This window comes from Nesoenas mayeri, assembly GCF_963082525.1.
Source record: "Nesoenas mayeri genome assembly, chromosome: 2".
NCBI classification, from domain to species: domain Eukaryota; kingdom Metazoa; phylum Chordata; class Aves; order Columbiformes; family Columbidae; genus Nesoenas; species Nesoenas mayeri.
Genome location: NC_137543.1, coordinates 2,680,109 through 2,698,620, shown reverse-complemented (window position 1 = coordinate 2,698,620; position 18,512 = coordinate 2,680,109). Strand labels below are relative to the sequence as shown.

At 48.9% G+C, this 18,512-nt stretch overlaps 1 protein-coding gene across 2 annotated transcripts in view; it reads right to left on the bottom strand.

Moving 5' to 3' along the window:
• The window catches only part of ZC3H3 (zinc finger CCCH-type containing 3), a 193,782-nt gene that overhangs the window by 11,604 nt on the left and 163,666 nt on the right, over window positions 1-18,512 (bottom strand). For both annotated transcript variants that reach the window (XM_080339233.1, XM_080339234.1), the window contains exons 10-11: window positions 2,868-3,043; window positions 1,108-1,316 (exon numbers count right to left, since the gene is read on the bottom strand). In XM_080339233.1, the coding sequence (XP_080195359.1) occupies window positions 1,108-1,316; window positions 2,868-3,043 (385 nt within the window). The remainder of the gene's footprint in view (window positions 1-1,107; window positions 1,317-2,867; window positions 3,044-18,512) is intronic.

Genomic DNA, 18,512 nt, shown 5'->3' with positions numbered 1-18,512 from the left:
ATCCTGCTCCAGCTGCACGCTCGGTCGGAGTGAAGATGGATCGGGATGCTCCAGCATCCCAAGTGGAGATTTCATCCTTAATGACACAAAATATTTGGGTTTCTGAGCCACATGTTGTCCCCTTTTCTATGATTGTGCTCAGGAGATGCAGCTGCTGCACATCCCTCCAGCAAAGGCTGGGAAATGAAAACATGAAATATCATCCGGCTAAAAATCTCCCACCCAGCACTGGGAAGGACCAGGTACAATCTGTGCCTTTCCATCTCCATCACCTCTGCTCCTGAGGATGCATCCCTGATGTGTCCCAAAGTCCTGTCCCTTCCCACAGAGTTGCTGGTGATTAAAGCTCCCATGTGGGAGCTGAAATAGGAGAGGAGGAACCAAGGAAAATGTTGGAGAAGCAGAAATGCAGCTGATCTCCCCCACAAGCCGCTTTGCAGGGAAACAAAGACATTTCTTCTTATCCTTTCAACAATTTTGCCCTGTTTGATTTGGTTTTTTCCCCCACGGTCAGCTCAGTTTGAAACAGTTGAAACATTTCCCTGAACTTTTCCAAAAGTCAAAAAACAATGTTAAGGCAGAAACTGTTTGCTCTCACGTGTTTGTAAGAAGTTTTGCTCATCCTAAAGCTGCATTTTCCAGAAATTTTACTGATTTCCAAAGCCTCTTCCCCCACTTTTTAATGATGATCTCAGATTAACACAGCTCTTCCTCTGAACTTGCCATCTGCAAACACCCCATCCCATTTCCCACCAGGGATGTTTTTATTTCAAATCTTTGAAGCTATTTCACATCTGGATGGATGGTCCAGAAATTGTCCAGAGGTCCTTCTGTGCGTCTATCATTGGATAATTTATAGGATAAGGAAGACGGAGCTGATGACAAAAGATGGGGACAAAATCCTACTGTGTGTGGTTTCAGGAGCAAAACCAGCAGCTCATGTCCTCGCGTGATACAAATCCCAGTTAGAGCTCCCAGCGTAACTGGTTTGGCAACTCACAAGAAACACCAATCCCACCAAAACCCAACGGGGGAATAACTCTCCTGCTCTGTGAATCAGAACAGCCCGGAGCACGTGTGAGCAAAACCAAAGCGAGCGCTTCTTACCTTGTTCATCCTCCAATTCATCCTCGTCTTTCTCCTCCTTGCAGCCTTGGTCACCGGGAGAGGATGAGGACTGGAGGGAGATGAAGGACGGCAGCTTTCGCAGCCAACTGGTCGGTGAGGTGTTCGCCTTTTTCCAGAACTTCACTTCTTGCTCCGTGCTGGATGGTCCGGGCATTTCGCCGTCATCGTGGAGCTGAGCTGGATCATTCCTGCAGGAGCACGTGGGAAAACAAATAAAGAAAAGTAACATTATCCCGCTTGGCAATGCTGGGAATGGCATCAGGTGGGATGGGAGAGGCTGGGGTGAAACAGAGCTGCACACGGAGGATCTCCACGCTCCATCCCTGGCTGCCCTGTATCTCAAATTTCCCAGGACCCAGCTTGGATTCAGCTGGAACTTCTCACTCCCCAGCTGATTCTTTGCTCACGGAGATGCTGGACTCTGCAGATGGAGCAGAGGAGAAGAGGAGACGGAGAGAACGGGGAGCAGGGACGGCTCGGAGATGCCCCCGCTGGTTTTGGCTTGGCCCCAGCCTTGCCGCCCTCCTCCGAGCCCAACTAACGTGACACTACAGCTGGTTCCACAGCTCCAAGATGGTGCCAATAAAGGAAAAAAAAACCCTCCCGAGCAGCTTCCAAGCTGGGACACGCTCCCTTCCCCACGGAGGATGCCAGGAGCCGGTCCCAGGACGGTAGGAAGGTCCCTCCCCATCACCCAGCTCATCCCTCCTTACCTAAAAAGAGCAAGGAGTTATTTTACACCTCGTTCACACCGGGGACGTGAGCTGTGTGTCATTCCAAGGCTCTTGTGTCACCCGAGATAAGTTCGGAGAGCCCGCTGAGTGCTCGTCCCCCTCCACTGCCTTACATGGCAGGGCCGAGCATGCAAGCCAATATTTTCTCCTCCTGCTAACCAGGATTTTTAGATTTTGGCTTTTAAAGCCCAATTTCAATTTGGTTTCAATTTTAGTTATGTTGGGATGTAGTTGTTTCGCAGGGTACGAGGGCAGATGTGCCAAGCTGAAGAAAATCTGTCTCCCTTTGGGGATGAGGACCAGTGTGTCCCTCAGCCCGCACCCAAAAGCAACATCTTGGCCCCAAGAAAGCTCAGAGACCTTCCAAGGATTAACCAAGAAACCAGCCCAGCATCAAAAGGCTTTACAAAGCCTTTTGTATCTCCTTGTCCATCTCTGCTTCTTCAGGCAGTGAGTCCAGTCCTGATGACATGTCCCTCAAGACCACGCCAAGGGCTCAGCACTGTCCCCCACCACGGATTTGAGGAAGATAGAGGAAGAGGGACGGTGATTTCCAGTTTCTCACAGAGCTATGGATAATCTGTACCTATTTTTGGTGGTAGATTCTCCATCAGGGCTCCACCACCCATCTCCCAGGACGAAGATGTACAAAAGCTTCAGAGATACCTGGAGGTGACAAAGCCCTGGGTGATAAATTTCTAAGGGTATGAATCAAAAAATCTTGCTTAGTAGGACACATTGGGTAGAAAGACATGAACTATCCTCTCTTTTCTCTCCATCAGCTCTGCCTGGAGACTTCTCCCTCAAACACAGACCCTGCCCAACCCTACTGCCCGTGGTGGCTCTATCAAGAAGGCACCACAGTGACCTACATCAGCAACATCTTAAAATAAACCACCACACTGACAGATACACAGCTGGAAGATGGAACATCCAGACTAGGTTGGGAAGAAGAAGAAAATGGTTTAAAAGCAGCAAAGCTGAGTTTCTTCTGCACTTTCCTACCTGCCCGTCTCTTCCCCGAGCCGTCTCCACTTGGCGGGGGGATCGCTCTGGTCCCCATCTTCAGCCTCTCTTGGGTGACGCTTCTTCTGGGGGTGCAGCAGCTTGCACCGGGCACCTCTAGGGCAGGAACCTTTCTTGGCAAAGTCAGGGCAAACCAGCGTGTGCTTCTTCTTGCACTGTGAGGGGAAAATAATAGAGAAATGTTTGGAAAGGCAGCGAAAACCCCATGGAGAGAAGAGGTTCCCAGAGCTGGGCTCCTTCAGGTGGCACCAACATGTTGCTGAAGGAACAGAAGAACACATTGGTGTTTCCTTCTCCGTACCAAAATACAATTCCATGCCAAAATACTTATTAAAAAATAATATTTGCCTCTGGGAGATGCTACACGCTCACTGACAGCTCTCCAAGTGTCTGATTTTATCGACCCAAACCACCAAAGTCTTACTAGTAAAGATCTACCCCCAAGGCGGTGATGGTAGGAGGTCCCAAAGAGGACAACTGGAGAAGCTGGTTTTGGAGAGGACACGGGGATTTCTTGTCCCAGACATGCTTGGGGAGGAGCAGGGAAGAGCAGGAATGAAGCATGTTCCATTTAGGACTTACTTTTGGATCACTGCTTGGACCACCCTCCTCATGAAGGTGACCCAGGGCTGGATCTCAACCCCTTTTTGGCAGCCAGAAAGACCAGAAGATGTGCAGGTAGGGCACAGAAGACACCTTTGGGTGTGATTATACCTGGGTGGTTGGGAACATTGGCCAGGGGAAGGGAGAAGCTTCTCTCTAATCTCCAACTGTTCCCAACACAGTGACAGCAACACCCAGGGATCCAGAGAGCTCATCCCAGCGTATCCCAAGGGATGAGGGGTGGGAGCAGGTCCCAGAACCCTGCTCAGCCCCATGATGCCCTGGGTGGACCCACTCCCACCCAGGATGTTCCCTTCAGCACCATCCAGCCTGGCTCTTGCCAGGAGCACAGGCAGGTACCATGTCATAGAATCACAGAATACTTTTGGTTGGAAGAGACCCTCAAGATCATCGAGTCCAACCATTAACCCAACCCTGGCACTAACCCATGTCCCTGGGAAGCTCATCTCCGTCTGTTCAACCCCTCCAGGGATGGTGACTCCACCACTGCCGTGGGCAGCCTGTTCCAATGCCCGTCAGCCCTTTCTGGGAAGAAATTGTTCCTAATATCCAATCTAAACCTCCCCTGGCGCAACTTGAGGCCGTTTCCTCTTGTCCTATCGCTTGTTTACTTGGGAGAAGAGACCAACCCCCTCCATGCTCCAAGCTCCTTTCAGACAGTTCAGAGATCAGAAGGTGATCCCTCAGCTCCTGTTCTCCAGCTGAACTCCCCAGGTCCCTCAGCTGTTCCCATTACACTTGCGCTCCAGCCTCTCACCAGCTCCGTTCTCTTCTCTCAACTCGCTCCAGCACCTCAAGGACTTTTTTGGTTTGAGGGGCCCAAAACTGACCCCAGGATTTGAGGTGCATCCTCAGCAGTGCCCAGTACAGGCACCCGTGGCAAGACACAACCCAACACATGGCATAATGAAGTGTTAACACCAAGATTCATCCCCCTCTTCACCTTCTCCATGAGCAAAGACGCAGCCTTGCTTCTTCTCTACATGGACCCTTCCATGCTTGGGCCCCCATTCTGCAAACCTCCTTGCACAGATGCTCAAATTTTGCACGAGTTTGGCTGAAAACAAGACAAATCCACAGGAAGAGAAACACAATGAGAATTTCAGCGTGATTGTTCTTGTCTGTTTATAAAAAACGCATTTTCCCAATGACATGGGATGTAGCTGAGCTCCTGCCCTTTTAATGCAATTTGACTTTGGGGGCACGGGAGCAGCTCTCGTGGTGACCTTTGGGATGAAGCGGCAGCCCCGCTGAGCCGTGGGACCTCTCTCCTCGAAAGGGCGAAAGGGTTCGGCAGCTCCATCGCCCGGGGCCGATCGCTGAAGTCGGCAACAGAGCAAAGAGCTCGGCGGATGGAGGTTGGGGATGGCGCTGAGCAGCAGGAGGGCTGGGGATCCAGATGGACACAGGGACACTGGCTCAACGGGGGGGACAGTGCGGTGACAGCACCACTTTTCCACTGAAAATTCATTAAAAGACCCACAACATCCATTTAATTCTTCTGTAAGAAGCTTCTATGTGAAATCACTCCCTTTTTCAGCCCTGAGATCATCTGCATGGACAAGACCTGCAACCTCCTCAGGTTTATCTTCTCATTCCTCTTTTCCCCACGTGCTTTGCCCAAAGCCATTCTCTGGTCAGATGAACAGTGATGGATGACGATGTCCATTCAGAAATTACACAGCTCCGGTGGTGAGGGATGGATAGAACTATTGAGCGCCGGCACAAGGGAACCACAAGGGAAGTAGAGCAAAACCTCAGGATTCCATGTTTCATACAACATTGGGCAGCAAAACAGGGAGGGATGGACGCTCAAGGTGTCTGATCACCTTTCTGATTGGCATCAAGGTGACATAATTCTTGTATCGTCTTTATAGCTGGGGCCAGATCCAGCTCAACGGGACGGATCTCACACGGTGACAAGTTGGCCTGATGGTGAATCAGATCTACTCCACATTGGAAGGTTCCTGGTCCACCACCACCTCTAAATCTCCATCCATGCAATGACAGCGACACCTTACAAACCTGCTATTAATTACAAACCCACCTGAAGTTGATTACTGCTCATTATCAGCAGGGTGGCAGCTCTTCAGAGCCCCTGCCCGTGGATGTGAGATCCGCTCCTGTGTAGCAGTTCCCAGTGCAAAATGGGCTTGGCGAGGGGAAGAGCAGGAAAAAAGAGGCTTCAAAAAGCTGCATGGATGCACCACCCTCCCAGCCGGTGGTGATGCTGCTATGCTGAGAAATGATGCTATTTTGGGGGAAAAACTGAGAAATGCAGCACCAGAGGGACAGGTTACAAATCCCTGCCAAGGGATGGTGCTACGGTCCCGGTACAGAACTCCAAGTCCATCATTGTCCCAGCCCACATTCATTGGCTTCACGGCAAAAAAGATACTTAATAAAGAAAACAAACCATGTCTGACTAATCCCAGGGCCGTGTCCTCAGCTCATGTTTCTAATGGCTTTTCCACGCCACTCCCGAGCGCTCGGTTCTTCTTCCGTAACGCCCCGTCCATCACTGCTGTTTCGGGGCTGGGATGGTGAGTTTGGGGATCACCTCCCTGCTGGGTTCGGTGGCTGGAAAAGCCCATTTCTGTTTATTTACAGCAGCTTTTCTGCCAGAGCAAATGTGTCGGGGTTGGGTTGCTGTAAGGTGGTTTTGCTGTCAGCTGGGGTGAAGGCGAGCGGGGCTGCGGGGGTGACGGGCACGACCTCACGCTGGGGACCATCCGATCCCTTCCACCTGTCGAGGTGGCTAATTATACCCCCCCGTGGGACCCCCGCCAGCCCGCAGGTTGGACCATAAAAAGAGAGAAAAAAAAAAAGCCTTTGGTCCCTTCCAACAGAGATAAAACTCAGAGCACCCCTAAAAAACCCTGGGGAGAAAGCGCTTGGTGGCACTGGCTGCTGATGAGGATGTCACCATCCTGCTGCTGCTGTCCCCATCCCAGTCTCTCCCCTCTGGGGTTCCCCCCGTAGCCCAGAGTAGCAGCAGTGCCCGGCACTGGGACGGTGCCCGGTTGGCAGCACCCATGGCCGGGACTCCTCTGTGGCTGCCAGGGCAGCTCTGGGTGAAATTCAAGGTGCCGCTAACGACCCATAAAGCCTTAAATGGCCCAGCAAGCCCTGATGCATGAGACAGGGACAAGGGGGTTTGCAGGGCAAGGCCTTCTTTAGCACGGACCTGGCAAAGGAGGAGGCAGCAACTGGTGCAAGGTCCCGGCTTGGCCTCGAGGATGACGTTAATTAACATTTTCCACGAACGAGAGCTTGGCAGGAGGTGACGGAGGGCGGGAGGAAGGTGAAGCTGGGTTACTGGGCCGATCAACATCTACCCACTGACCTTACGGGGTGGGGATGAGAGATCCCATCCAGCTCGGCATTCTCGGCTCTGCTCCACCAGCAGTTTGCCCAGGTTGAACTTCTCAAGTATCTCCGGGCTTGTCTCTCACCCCCCTGCTTGATCCCTCCTTGCCCGGTGCCAAGGGACAGCAGGTGACAAAGGGACCAGCGGATGGACAAAGAGATGGCAAAGCGCTGGAGCATCTTCCCATCCCCTTGGACCAGTGTCCTTCACCGCAACAGACACAAAATTCCTGCTCATGCCTGCAAATCTGGAGTGATAAAACCACCAAGCACCTTCTGGGGAAGACGAGCACTAGAAACATGAGTTAATCCCCAAAATCTAAGCGCCTCAACTCAAGTGCTCTCTATTTTTCCAAGCCCTCTGCACATCCACGCAGCTTCAACAGAGCTCTTACAGGTAACCCCATTGCCGAGCAGCAGGATTAACCGTCTGGATTGATGTCAGGCTGTTTTAATGTCTCTCTTACCCATCATGTTTCAGCATTAAGTGGCTGTTGGGATGCGAGCACTGGAGGTGGCGGAGCCGTTTTCTGATGTCGCTTGGAACTGACAGCCAGTAAACAGCTTATTTTTGATGGCTTTTTTATAATTGGGTGCAGATGGAAGCAGCCTTCAAAAATAAAATAATAATTAAAATATATCTATATATATTTATCTATTCCACCTCCCTGTCATTAAAACCCGGAGGACAAACACCCAAACATCATCCAGGCTGTGGGATAATGATGGAGAAATTTAGTCGACGCAACTGTCTTAAGGAATTTGCTCCAAAATGGGTTTCTGCCCTCAAAACAGAGCTTGGTGCCCTAGCAAAACGCTTGCAGGGAAGGGATGACCTCTGATGGCCTTCTCCAAATACTCGCTAGGATTTGGGATCTACCCAGTGCTCTCCAGGATCTACCGCAAAGCCATGAATCCTCTCCCTTGGTATCTGCGGGCAATAAACCAGCATTGGAGCTAAAATACCTCCAGAGCTCGAGCAAGATTGGGATGATGTTTCTAAAATCATTAGGAACATCATAATTAAGAGGCAGCAAAATAGTTGTAAGGGGTTGAAGTGGGCAAGAAAAAGCCTTGTCCTTGCAGAATCCATTCCCTGGCACAGTCCAGCCTGAATAGAAATGACCTAAGGGACGGGGTTTTCCTTCACATCCCTTCTCCGCTACCTTAGAACTTCCTCTAAACAACCATCAACTGTTTCCTCGTACCTTGCTGCTCCTTGATTTAAGGGTGTTATTCCTCTGTAATTGGAATTTCCAACATAGTAAAATTATATCAAATAATGTTGGACCTCCCCAGCGCACATGCACACGACATCTCCATGTTTCAGCTCCAAGCAGGAGCCGAGTACCCTAACTGAGTATTTCCAATGACTTTTTTCCCTTTAAATATATCTTCTCATTGGGGAATTGCTTGTTGCCTGGTCTTGCTCCTTGTCCCCAGCTCCCTGCACACTGGCAAGACCATTGCTTGGAATTGCGATGGCTGGAGGTTGGATTATCCAGGCCTGGCTTTTGTCCGTGTCCTATCTCAGCCTGGAGGAGAGCTGAGCTCTGACAACACTCGCGGACAGTTTAAGCCAAGATATAAATAGAAGAAAGACACAAGCCAAGAGGATAGGGGAGGATCATCCAGCAACAGCGAGCAACTCGGCCAAACTCCAACCCCTAAGCACCCGGGGCTGGTTGAGCCACCATGAAAGCAAAGCCATGAACGTAAGGAGGAAGCATAGATTCATCAAATGGTTTGGGTTTGGAAAGACCTTCAAAGATCATCTACATCAAACCTCCTGCCATGGGCAGGGACATCTTCAACTACATCAGGTCGCTCAAAGCCCCGTCTAACATGACCTTGAATGTTTCCAGAGATGGGGCATCTACAACTTCTCTGGGCAACCTGGGCCAGTGTCTCACCACCCTCAAAGGAGAAAGAAATCTTCCTTGTGTCCTATCTAAACTTACCCTCTTTCAGTTTAAAACCATTGTCCCTTGTTTTGGTAAAACGTCTTTTCCAATCTTTCTTAGAAGCCCTTTTTCTATATTGAAGGGCCTCACTAAGGTCTCCCTGGAGCTTCTTGTCCCCTGGATGAACCCCCAGCTCTCTCAGCCTTTCTCCCCAGGGCTGTTCAGCCCTTGGCCCATTCCCATGTCCCTCCTCTGTCCAGCTCTAACAGCTCCATGTCTGGCTGGTGCTGGGACCCCAGAGCTGGACGCAGAGCTCAGGGGGGCTCAGGACATGGGAGCACAGGGGCAAGATCCCTCCTCCACCTGCTGCTCAAGCTGCTCTGGGTGCAGCCCAGGACATGGGTGGGTTCTGGGCTGTGAGTGCATGTTGCTGGGTCATGTTCCATTTATCACCCACCAGTGTCCCCAAGTCCTGCTCTCCATCCATCCATCCATCCATCCATCCATCCATCCATCCATCCCCCAGCCTGTGCTGATACCAGGGGCTGTCCCGACCCACGTGCAGGACTTTGCACTTGGCCTTGTTCATCTTCAGAACGTTCACATGGGCCCACTCCTCTGGCCTGTCAAGGTCTTTCTGGATGGATCCCATTTCTCAAGGGAATCAACAGCATTGCTCAGCTTGGTGTCACCTGAAGACTTGCTGAGGGTGTGTTTAATCCCACCATCTGTGTCATTGATGAAGACATCAAATAGTATTAATTCTCGTACAGACTCCTAAGAGACACCACTTGGTACTGGTTTCCTCTTGGACATTGATCCATTGACTATGACACTTTGGATGTGGACACCCCAAAGGTGAATTCCAAACCAAAGAGCAAAGATCAGCACTCAGCCCTGCACTGGAACATCTGCAGCATTTGGGCATTCCCTGCACTTCTTCGTAGAGGAACCAGTTTCCATCAGAGATTCTCACAATCTCATCCATCACATCCTAAAGCAATGGAGCCAGTTTCATGTGGTGAACCTATCAATGGTAATTTCCAACCCCAAATCATCACTGGTGGGGATGGAGCCAGCCAGACACCCACTGAACATCCTCCTCAGAGTCACTTGCATCAGGGATAATGATGGGGGCTCCACCACATACATAATCCCAGGTGGCTCACGGAAGGTGTCACCCACTGTGCACAGGATGCAGAGACCGTCTGACCACGGAGAACAGATGGGAACGAAGGGAGATTCCAGTATGGGAAGCAAAGATGAAATCTGCTCTTCTTTGCCTTCATCTGTACAGAAGTTCAGGTTGAAATCAAGAACTCTCTTCCTCATCAGTATATTCTCACTTTATACCCATGATTCAGAGACTGCTTTTCCCTTAAACTTCCTAATTTTCATGTTTGGTAATGCACCTTCTTCTACAAAGATATTAAGAGAGAAAATTGCAGACCAGTATTATCGGCACTATCATCAAGTAGTCCAGCCTATTAAGCAGTTCAAGTTTGCACTGATAAGCAACATCTTTAACTTAAGCATCTGAATGCTGTTGAAGATACTACAGTTAAATTAAAGTAGCAATAAGAACGTTCATTATGCCATTACGGAGTACGGTAAATAAGATGCAACTGGAAACCCACAAAGATTTCCACAGCGATACATGGGTAGGATCAGGCATGGAAGAAAGTTGATGAGTTTTAAACCTTCTCTGCAGCCTACGAAGCATTTTCAACAGAAAACTCCCATTGCAAGTACTGAGATTTATCACTTACTACCAGTAGTTCGGCCCTTGTCACTCAGAGGAGATGGACAAAGACTCAACATCCCCATAGAGCAAACCTAGACAGAGCTCAGTTTGCTCAAATCCAGCTTGGCCATCACCCATAGAGACAGAGAAACATAGAATCATTGTGCTTGGAAGAGACACTCCAAATCATCGAGTCCAACTATTAACCCAACACTGGCACTACCCCATGTCCCTGAGAACCTCATCTCTGGTCTGTCCAATCCTCCAGGGATGGTGACTCCAGCACTGCCCTGAGCAGCCTGTTCCAATGCCCCACAGACCTTTGGGGAAGAAATTGTTCCCCAGATCCAACCTCAACCTCCCCTGGTGCAAACTGAGGCCGTTTCCTCTTCTTGGCCGTTTCCTATTACTTTTCACTTGGGAGAAGAGACTAACCCCCTCCCTGCTCCAAGCTCCTTTCAGGCAGTTCAGAGATCAGAAGGTCTCCTCTCAGCTCCTGTTCTCCAGCTGAACCCCCCAGGTCCCTCAGCCACTCCCATCACACTTGTGCTCCAGCCCCTTCCCCAGCTCCGTTCCCTTCTCTCAACTCGCTCCAGCACCTCAAGGGCTTTCTTGTTGTGAGGGGCCCAAAACTGACCCCAGGATTCAAGGACTGGCTTAACCAGTGCCCAGTACAGGGGGATTTTATGAGCAGACTCATTACTAAGTCTTACCATTATTTTTTTTTAATAAACGTTTTACTTAGTAATCAGTTTGTCGACTGAAGATTTCTACTACACATTATAGGAATAAAACAAAATCAAGCAGGCAACTCTAGCACCCAGAAAACATCTGTCAACCAGAGCTAAAATAAAAGATAAATGAAGTGAAGTTGCTATTGTCATTGATTTTCATACAGCTGCAGTGGACTATAAAAGAGCTATCAAACGCAGTGCTCGTCATCAGCTATTTCTGAACGATGGGAGAAGGTAATCCACAAATCCCCTCTCCCAGACAAGGGGCTGCCCCACTGCCCAGCAAAGCCAGCATCCTTTATCTCCACACCATAGGTGATGGGTTCTGTGGTGGCCACCACGACCACCTTGGACAGAAGTCCAGGTTGATCAGGAGGCTGGAACACTTCTCCTTGGAAGAAAGATTGAGAGAGCTGGGGTTGGAGAAACCTGGAGAAGAAGAGGCTCCGGGACAACCTTATTGTGGTCTTTCAATATGGAAAGAGGGTTTCTAAGAAAGACGGAGAGAGATTTTTTACCAGCAAGAGGACAAGGCACAACAGTTTTAAACTGAAAGAGGGTAGGTTTGGATTGGACATTAAAGAAGAACATTTTTATGATGAGGGTGGTGAAAGCGTGGCCCAGGTTGCCCAAAGAGGTGGTGGATGAACCATCCCTGGAGACATCCCAGGCCAGGCTGGACATGGCTCTGAGCAACCTGATTTGGGTGAAGATGTCCCTGCTCATGGCCAGGTTTGGACTGGATGGTCTTCAAAGGTACCTCCCAACCCAACCCAACCCAACCCATTCTATGATCTGATGAAAGACGGAGGTTGAGGGTAATTACAGAGCTGGGAATCAGCCAGCAGCTACACTGATGAATGTGCATGGGTACCTTGATGACTCTACGTGCTCAACACAAAGGCAACCTGACTGGAGGTCAACCTGGAACCAAAGGAAGGGGAAGAAAGACCCAGAAAGACCAACATCTGATGGCTCTTGTCTGTGAGAAAAAAAAAACTATGATGTTCTATCCAGCAAACAACAAAAATCAGCTGAGAATATGCAATATGAATGGTGTTGATCTTCACCATTCTGTGATAACAGATTAAGGGGAACAAGGACTTCAGGCTGCCACTCTCCGTCGTGAACCGAACTCAAAGACATTTAACTGTTGGGTGGTGCTAGCACAGCTGATGTGCGTTTTCCTAAAGGAATGTGTTAAATTTAATGTATTAGACACATGAAATAAGTTTATGGTGGGAACCTGTTAAACTTAACCAGAAAAGAAGAAAATAACCAACCTAACGTGTCATGAGACCAGAGAAACGCAAATGAGAACAAGGCATCGGCGAAGAAAAAGTCCCCATGTTTAAGTTTTCTGCAGAAAAATCAAGCAGCTGCCACTGTGAAAGACACCACAATTACATCTGGGGACAGAAAATGATGTTTCCTAAGGAAGCGGCACTTCCTCAGGCAGCATGTGCTGACCAGATCTGCCCCTGCTGCTATGAGCATTGCCGATATTTTACGTGGATAAGCTGCAAATCACAGAATCACAGAATAGTTTGGGTTGGAAGGGACCTTCATAGCTCATCCAGTGCCACCCTTGCCATGAGCAGGGACATCTTCACCAGCTCAGGTTGCTCAGAGCCCCGTCCAGCCTGGCCTGGGATGTCTCCAGGGATGGTTCATCCACCACCAATCTGGGCAACTTGGTCGAGCAAATCAAAGCTCTGGTGAAATGCTGTTGGATGAGCAACTCAGCAGGAGCAAAAAGATGGATTTTAGGAGTCTATCAGGCTGTTTCAGTGAAGGTCAACCATGAGCATCCCTGCTGTGATGGCAGGTTCCCTGGTCAAGCTCCATCGGCAGGGACAGGGCAGGTCGTTCATACCCCAGAGCGATGTGTTGCTGGCAAACACTGGAGCACAGAGCCCCCGTTTCCCCATGATTTATTCCAGTACATCTCCCCGTGCATTTTCACCGTAGCCTCGTTGTTTAATCTCACTGCGTCTTACTGCTTAATAGTCCCCACGGGGGAAGAATTTACCCACAGGCTTCAAGGCAGCTGATGGAAACGATACGAAGAGAAGTATTTAATGCGGCGCGCTCGTTAATGTACACCGTGGGGGAAAAGCTTATTTAATACAAAACAATTTTACAGATGCAGCAGTTAAGAGGGGACCGGGCTGACTCGCTTGCCTTTGCTCTGACACGCTGTGAGAGCTGGAGGATGGCAGCACCACAACCTGCCTCAGCCACGATTCTTCCAAATACAGTTTATTCTCCAACAAGTCACGTTTTGTGCCTGTCAAGCAAATCTTGATCCTTGGGGTCGCCTATGGATGTGACACAAGTGCTTGCTGTAATTCCTAGGTCCAAGCTTTCAGCCACATCGACATCTCATCCCATGGCTGGCGATCAACCATGCGATGGATATTATGTTGGACATTAGGAAAAGGCGGGTGCTGGAGCACTGGAACAAGATCCCCAGGGATGTGTCACAGCCCCAAGCCTCACAGTGTTCAATAAGAGACTGGACAACATCCTCAGACACACGGTGTGAATTTTGGGGTTGTCCTGTACAGGGACAGGAGTTGGACTTCAATGATCCTTGTGGGTCCCTTTCAACTCAGGACATTCTATGATTCTGTGACCATACATCACAACAGCTGCCTGACCTGGCATGGATATTATCACCCTACAAGCTCCTTTGGGCTGGTTATTATTTCATATTATTTTGTATTATTTGGGTATTTTTTCAGCACGGGCACAGGAATGAGAGCAGCTTGGCAGAAACAGATGAGAGGAAACGGCCTTAAGTTGAGCCAGAGAAGTTTAGATTGGATCTTGAGAACAATTTCTTGCCCAAAGAGTTGTCGGGCATTGGAACAGGCTGCCCAGGGCAGTGGTGGAGTCATCATCCCTGGAGGGGTTTACAAGATGTGTAGATGAGGTTCTTAAGGACATGGTTTCATGCCAGAGTTGGCTTAATGGTTGGACGTGATGATTTGATCCAACCAAGTCTATGATCCAACCAAACAGATTCTATGATTCTGTGCCACCATGGCTTCACTCGATAGTGCTGCTAACTCACCCCTTGTGCCCAGCAGCCTCACCCCATCCTCTCCCAGAGAACTTGTGCCTCAAACTGAGACATAGGCACTACGACTCATATGGGAAGAAGAACAGGGAACTAGAGAACAGCTTTTACCGTAGAGCAGCTCATCAAAATATCTTTGGAAAACCCTGGGGAGCACCTGCAAGAGGCCCCAATTTCTCTCTCTCTTCCCACTTCCCCCTTCAGGCTTCCTCCAGCGCAGGTGACCAGCCCAGAGGGACCAGCGTGACCGTTTCATGGTGCCAGAGAAGGTCAGGGAGCTCCAGGCAAGATGTCAGGGAGATTTCCATGGTGGGCATCTCTTTGTGGCTTTCACTAAGACACATATGATGTGTTTAGAGATGATTCAAGCTGCAGTTATTCTGAGCTGTATTTCACCATCTGCTTCACCAAGCTGAACTTGCAGGTTCCTCCATTCCCTTTAGGAAGCTGTAGGTCAATGTGCAAATACACAGGTTGGAGAAACTTCTCAATCCGTGACCAAGGAATGGGTAAGGATGCTGGAAATCAAAGTTCTGGCTCTACTACCTGAAAATGATTAATATTTGGGATAACATTCTCTTAATGAAGGACGTGGTCATGCTGTTGTAGAGGAAGAGTGGAAGGACCTTTGCCTTCTAGAGTCTATGTTCCTGAAAAAGGGACTTGGGAACACAAAATTAAAGCTTTCGCCCTTGTTCTAAGTTCCTGATGAAGGCAGAGCAGACCAGTCTTGGCATTGTTTGGAGAAAGAGCTCACACAGCTGGAGTTACAGCTCATCGGACGGGTCAAAGGCCGATCAACGCGGCCTGAGCATCCTGCAAGACATCTAGAAAGTACTTAAGAGGCAACACTGCGAACGACACGTCATAAATTATGGATAATAATGGACATTTTTTATGAAGGTCTGATAAAAGAAATCGTGCTTCTTCAGGGGAGCACAGAGAGGAAAACACAAGGGGCAGAAGAGCCCAGTGTGCCAAACTCCAGCACAAAACAACCTAAATTCCTAATTACCGGCCATCCTCGTTTGAGTTTTTCCTCCAAGGATGCTACGTTGGCATCATACACCTTTGCCGTCTGCGCCTTTCGCAGTTCAGACCGCAGGCAGACGTTCCTCGGACAGGGAAAAGCAGAACGAGAGAAGATTTACTCCCGTCCTAAATTATTCAAAAGAAAAGGGACTGTGCATCTTTAACAAGCCATCGTTTTATGAAGCAAGGTTAACATTTTTACTTGATTCAGTAGAATATTATAAACTCTCCGGGGTCCATTTGAGGACTTTCTACTTTGAGCAAAGGAACGGACTCAGCACTTTTTATATTATTTAGAGAATAAAATTAACCCTTAATGGCCCAAGCTGGTATTTCTCCTCCCCAGTTAAATATGGCCCGCTCAGCAATTTCTCCCCATATATAATTACAGGCTGCTATCCATCATCTGTAGGAGAATGCTTTTCTGACACGCTAAAAGTGACACGGTAAGCACTTTTACTAATAGAATAAATATTCTAAATATCTCTTTTATATTTTCATTTAAATTGGAATATTTTAAAGATAATTGTAGGGACCCTGCCTGCGTGGCTGGTGCTGAGCTGGACGGAGGCGGCAGGATGCCCGTGTTTTCCTTCGGAGGAAACGTTTATCCTGCACGCAGTTTCCTCCACACGCCGCCGCAAAAAGTAATTAGGCACAGACTAATTTATTAGCCTTTCCCTCCACTCTTGCTGATGTCCTGCTTTCTTAAAGTTCTCACTTTGGGCTTTCTTTCCCCTGTCTTTTTCCTGTTTTTTTGCTCTGTCGCAGTTTTTCCGCAGGAATGGATGGGTTTGCCTTATACCATCTGCTGGTGTGTTTGGGTTTTGGGGGGGTGACACCAGGGTGATGGGTGCTGAGGAGCTATGGCTTCACATGTTGGGTTGTTCCTCTATCAACGAGAGCTTCAGCGATGGAGAAAAGGAGGAGAAAAGCCCTTTGGGGATCCAAACATTCAACTGCTCATCCCAGAAACTCCCCCAGTGAAAAGCAGCCAAAACCACAAGGGAATTGGAAAATTCCAGGAGCAGAAAGTTGAAGCAAAACCATGCTTAGGTAGACACTTATTCACACATTTTCTATTAAATGCTATAAAATAATACCGTTCCATAGGCCCGCTGGGGTGTATTTGGGATGGCGTCCTGCAATCTGGCAGACTTGAGGAAAACAAAATGATTGTTTCATTAGTGGCTCAATTTTTTGGCTGAAAAGCCAATTTAAAGCAAAGATCCTGGTGTGTTTTCAACATGGTACCTGGAGTCTCCAGCTCAAGTAAAAGGCTTTAACTGCGTCCTCCTGTTCTCTTGCTGTTGGCTCATGGAAGCAGCTCAACTAAGCCAGGACAAGACACTCATAGATGTCTTCTTCCATATTCAACACATCTTAGAGGTGACCAGCAAACTGCCCAGAGAAAAGCGGGCTGAGAGAAGAGGATGGGTCCTCTCCTTCAGTTGGTCTCATAGAAATGGGCCAACATTGCACAGCAAATTATCGAATCATTGAACGGTTTGGGTTGGAAGGGACCTTCAAAGCTCATCCAGTGCCACCCCTGCCATGAGCAGGGACATCTTCACCAGCTCAGGTTGCTCAGAGCCCCGTCCAGCCTGGCCTGGGATGTCTCCAGGGATGGTTCATCCACCACCTCTCTGGCCAACCTAGGCCAGTGTTTTATTACCATAAGGGGCAAAAATTTCATCTTTATGTCCATCCTGAATCTCCCCTTCTTTAGTTTAAACTCATCACCCCTTGTCCTATCACTACAGACCTCATTAAAAAGTCTGTCCCCACCTTTCTTATAAACCCCCTTTAAATTTTTTAAGGCCACAAGAAGGTCTCTCTGGAGCTTCTCCTATCCAGGCTGAACCCCCAACTCTCTCAGCCTTTCTCCCCCAGAGCTGTTCAGCCCTCGGCCCATACCTGTGTTCCTCCTCTGTCCTGCTCCAACAGCTCCATGTCTGGCTGGTGCTGGGACCTCAGAGCTGGATGCAGAGCTCAAGGGGGCCCAGGACATGGGGGCACAGGGGCAGAATCCCCTCCCTTGACCTGCTGGCCACAATGGTCAAAGGATGAGCAGAAATCCCACCCCATAATCCACCCCGGAAGAGAAAAGCCTGATAGCTTTCCAGAAAAATCACAGAACCATTTTGGTTGGAAAAGACCCTCAAGATTATCAAGTCCAACCATTAACCCACCCCTGGCACTAACCCATGTCCCTGAGAACCTCATCTCCATGTCTGTTCAACCCTCCAGGGATGGTGACTCCACCACTGCCCTGGGCAGCCTGTTCCAATGCCCAACAGCCCTTTCTGGGAAGAAATTGTTCCTAATATCCAATCCAAACCTCTCCTGGTGCAACTTGAAGCCATTTCCTCTTGTCCTATCACTTGTTACTTGGGAGAAGCAGCATCACCTCCGTAAATCTCAGAGTCCTTTGCCTTATTCAAACCTGGTGGCAAACTGACTGGCTGCCCCTTCTGAACTACAACTGTTTGGGGACTCTGATCTGACAGCATCGCTGCTCTCATAAGTTTGAGATGGCAGTTGGAGAAACCAAGCGAAGGTGGCCCGTATCTTGCTCATGGGACCCAAAAGAAAACCATGTGCTCTATTAATGAAAGAGTGGTTCACACTAAGAGGCAAAAATATTCCTAAATTAATAGAAAACAGCCAAGAGGAGTCAGATAGGATGGTAGTTTTGATTCCCTTAGCCAAGAAACAAGGAGAGGTGAGATCCTCTAGCGTGGCACCAAGGAACCAAGTTTGCTGCCATCTGCTTCTCTTACCAAAGAAGTGAGGAGCCACAAGATGTCAGATAAACCTCAAAATCCCCTTTTTTGGCATGTAACAGCCCTAAAATGCCTTTTGAAAACAGTTTGCTGCCATCTGCTTCTCTTACCAAAGAAGTGAGGAGCCACAAGATGTCAGATAAACCTCAAAATCCCCTTTTTTGGCATGTAACAGCCCTAAAATGCCTTTTGAAAACCAGGTCCCGCTCCAAGAAAGCTGCTCGCTCTTGAGCTCTGTGTGTTACATGGGGTGCCGTAAGCTCATGGACGAGGTTACAACTCTGCTCAGGGTGCACATCAAGTCCATGTTGGTCTTCATTGCATTGATCTAAAGCAGAAGACCCCC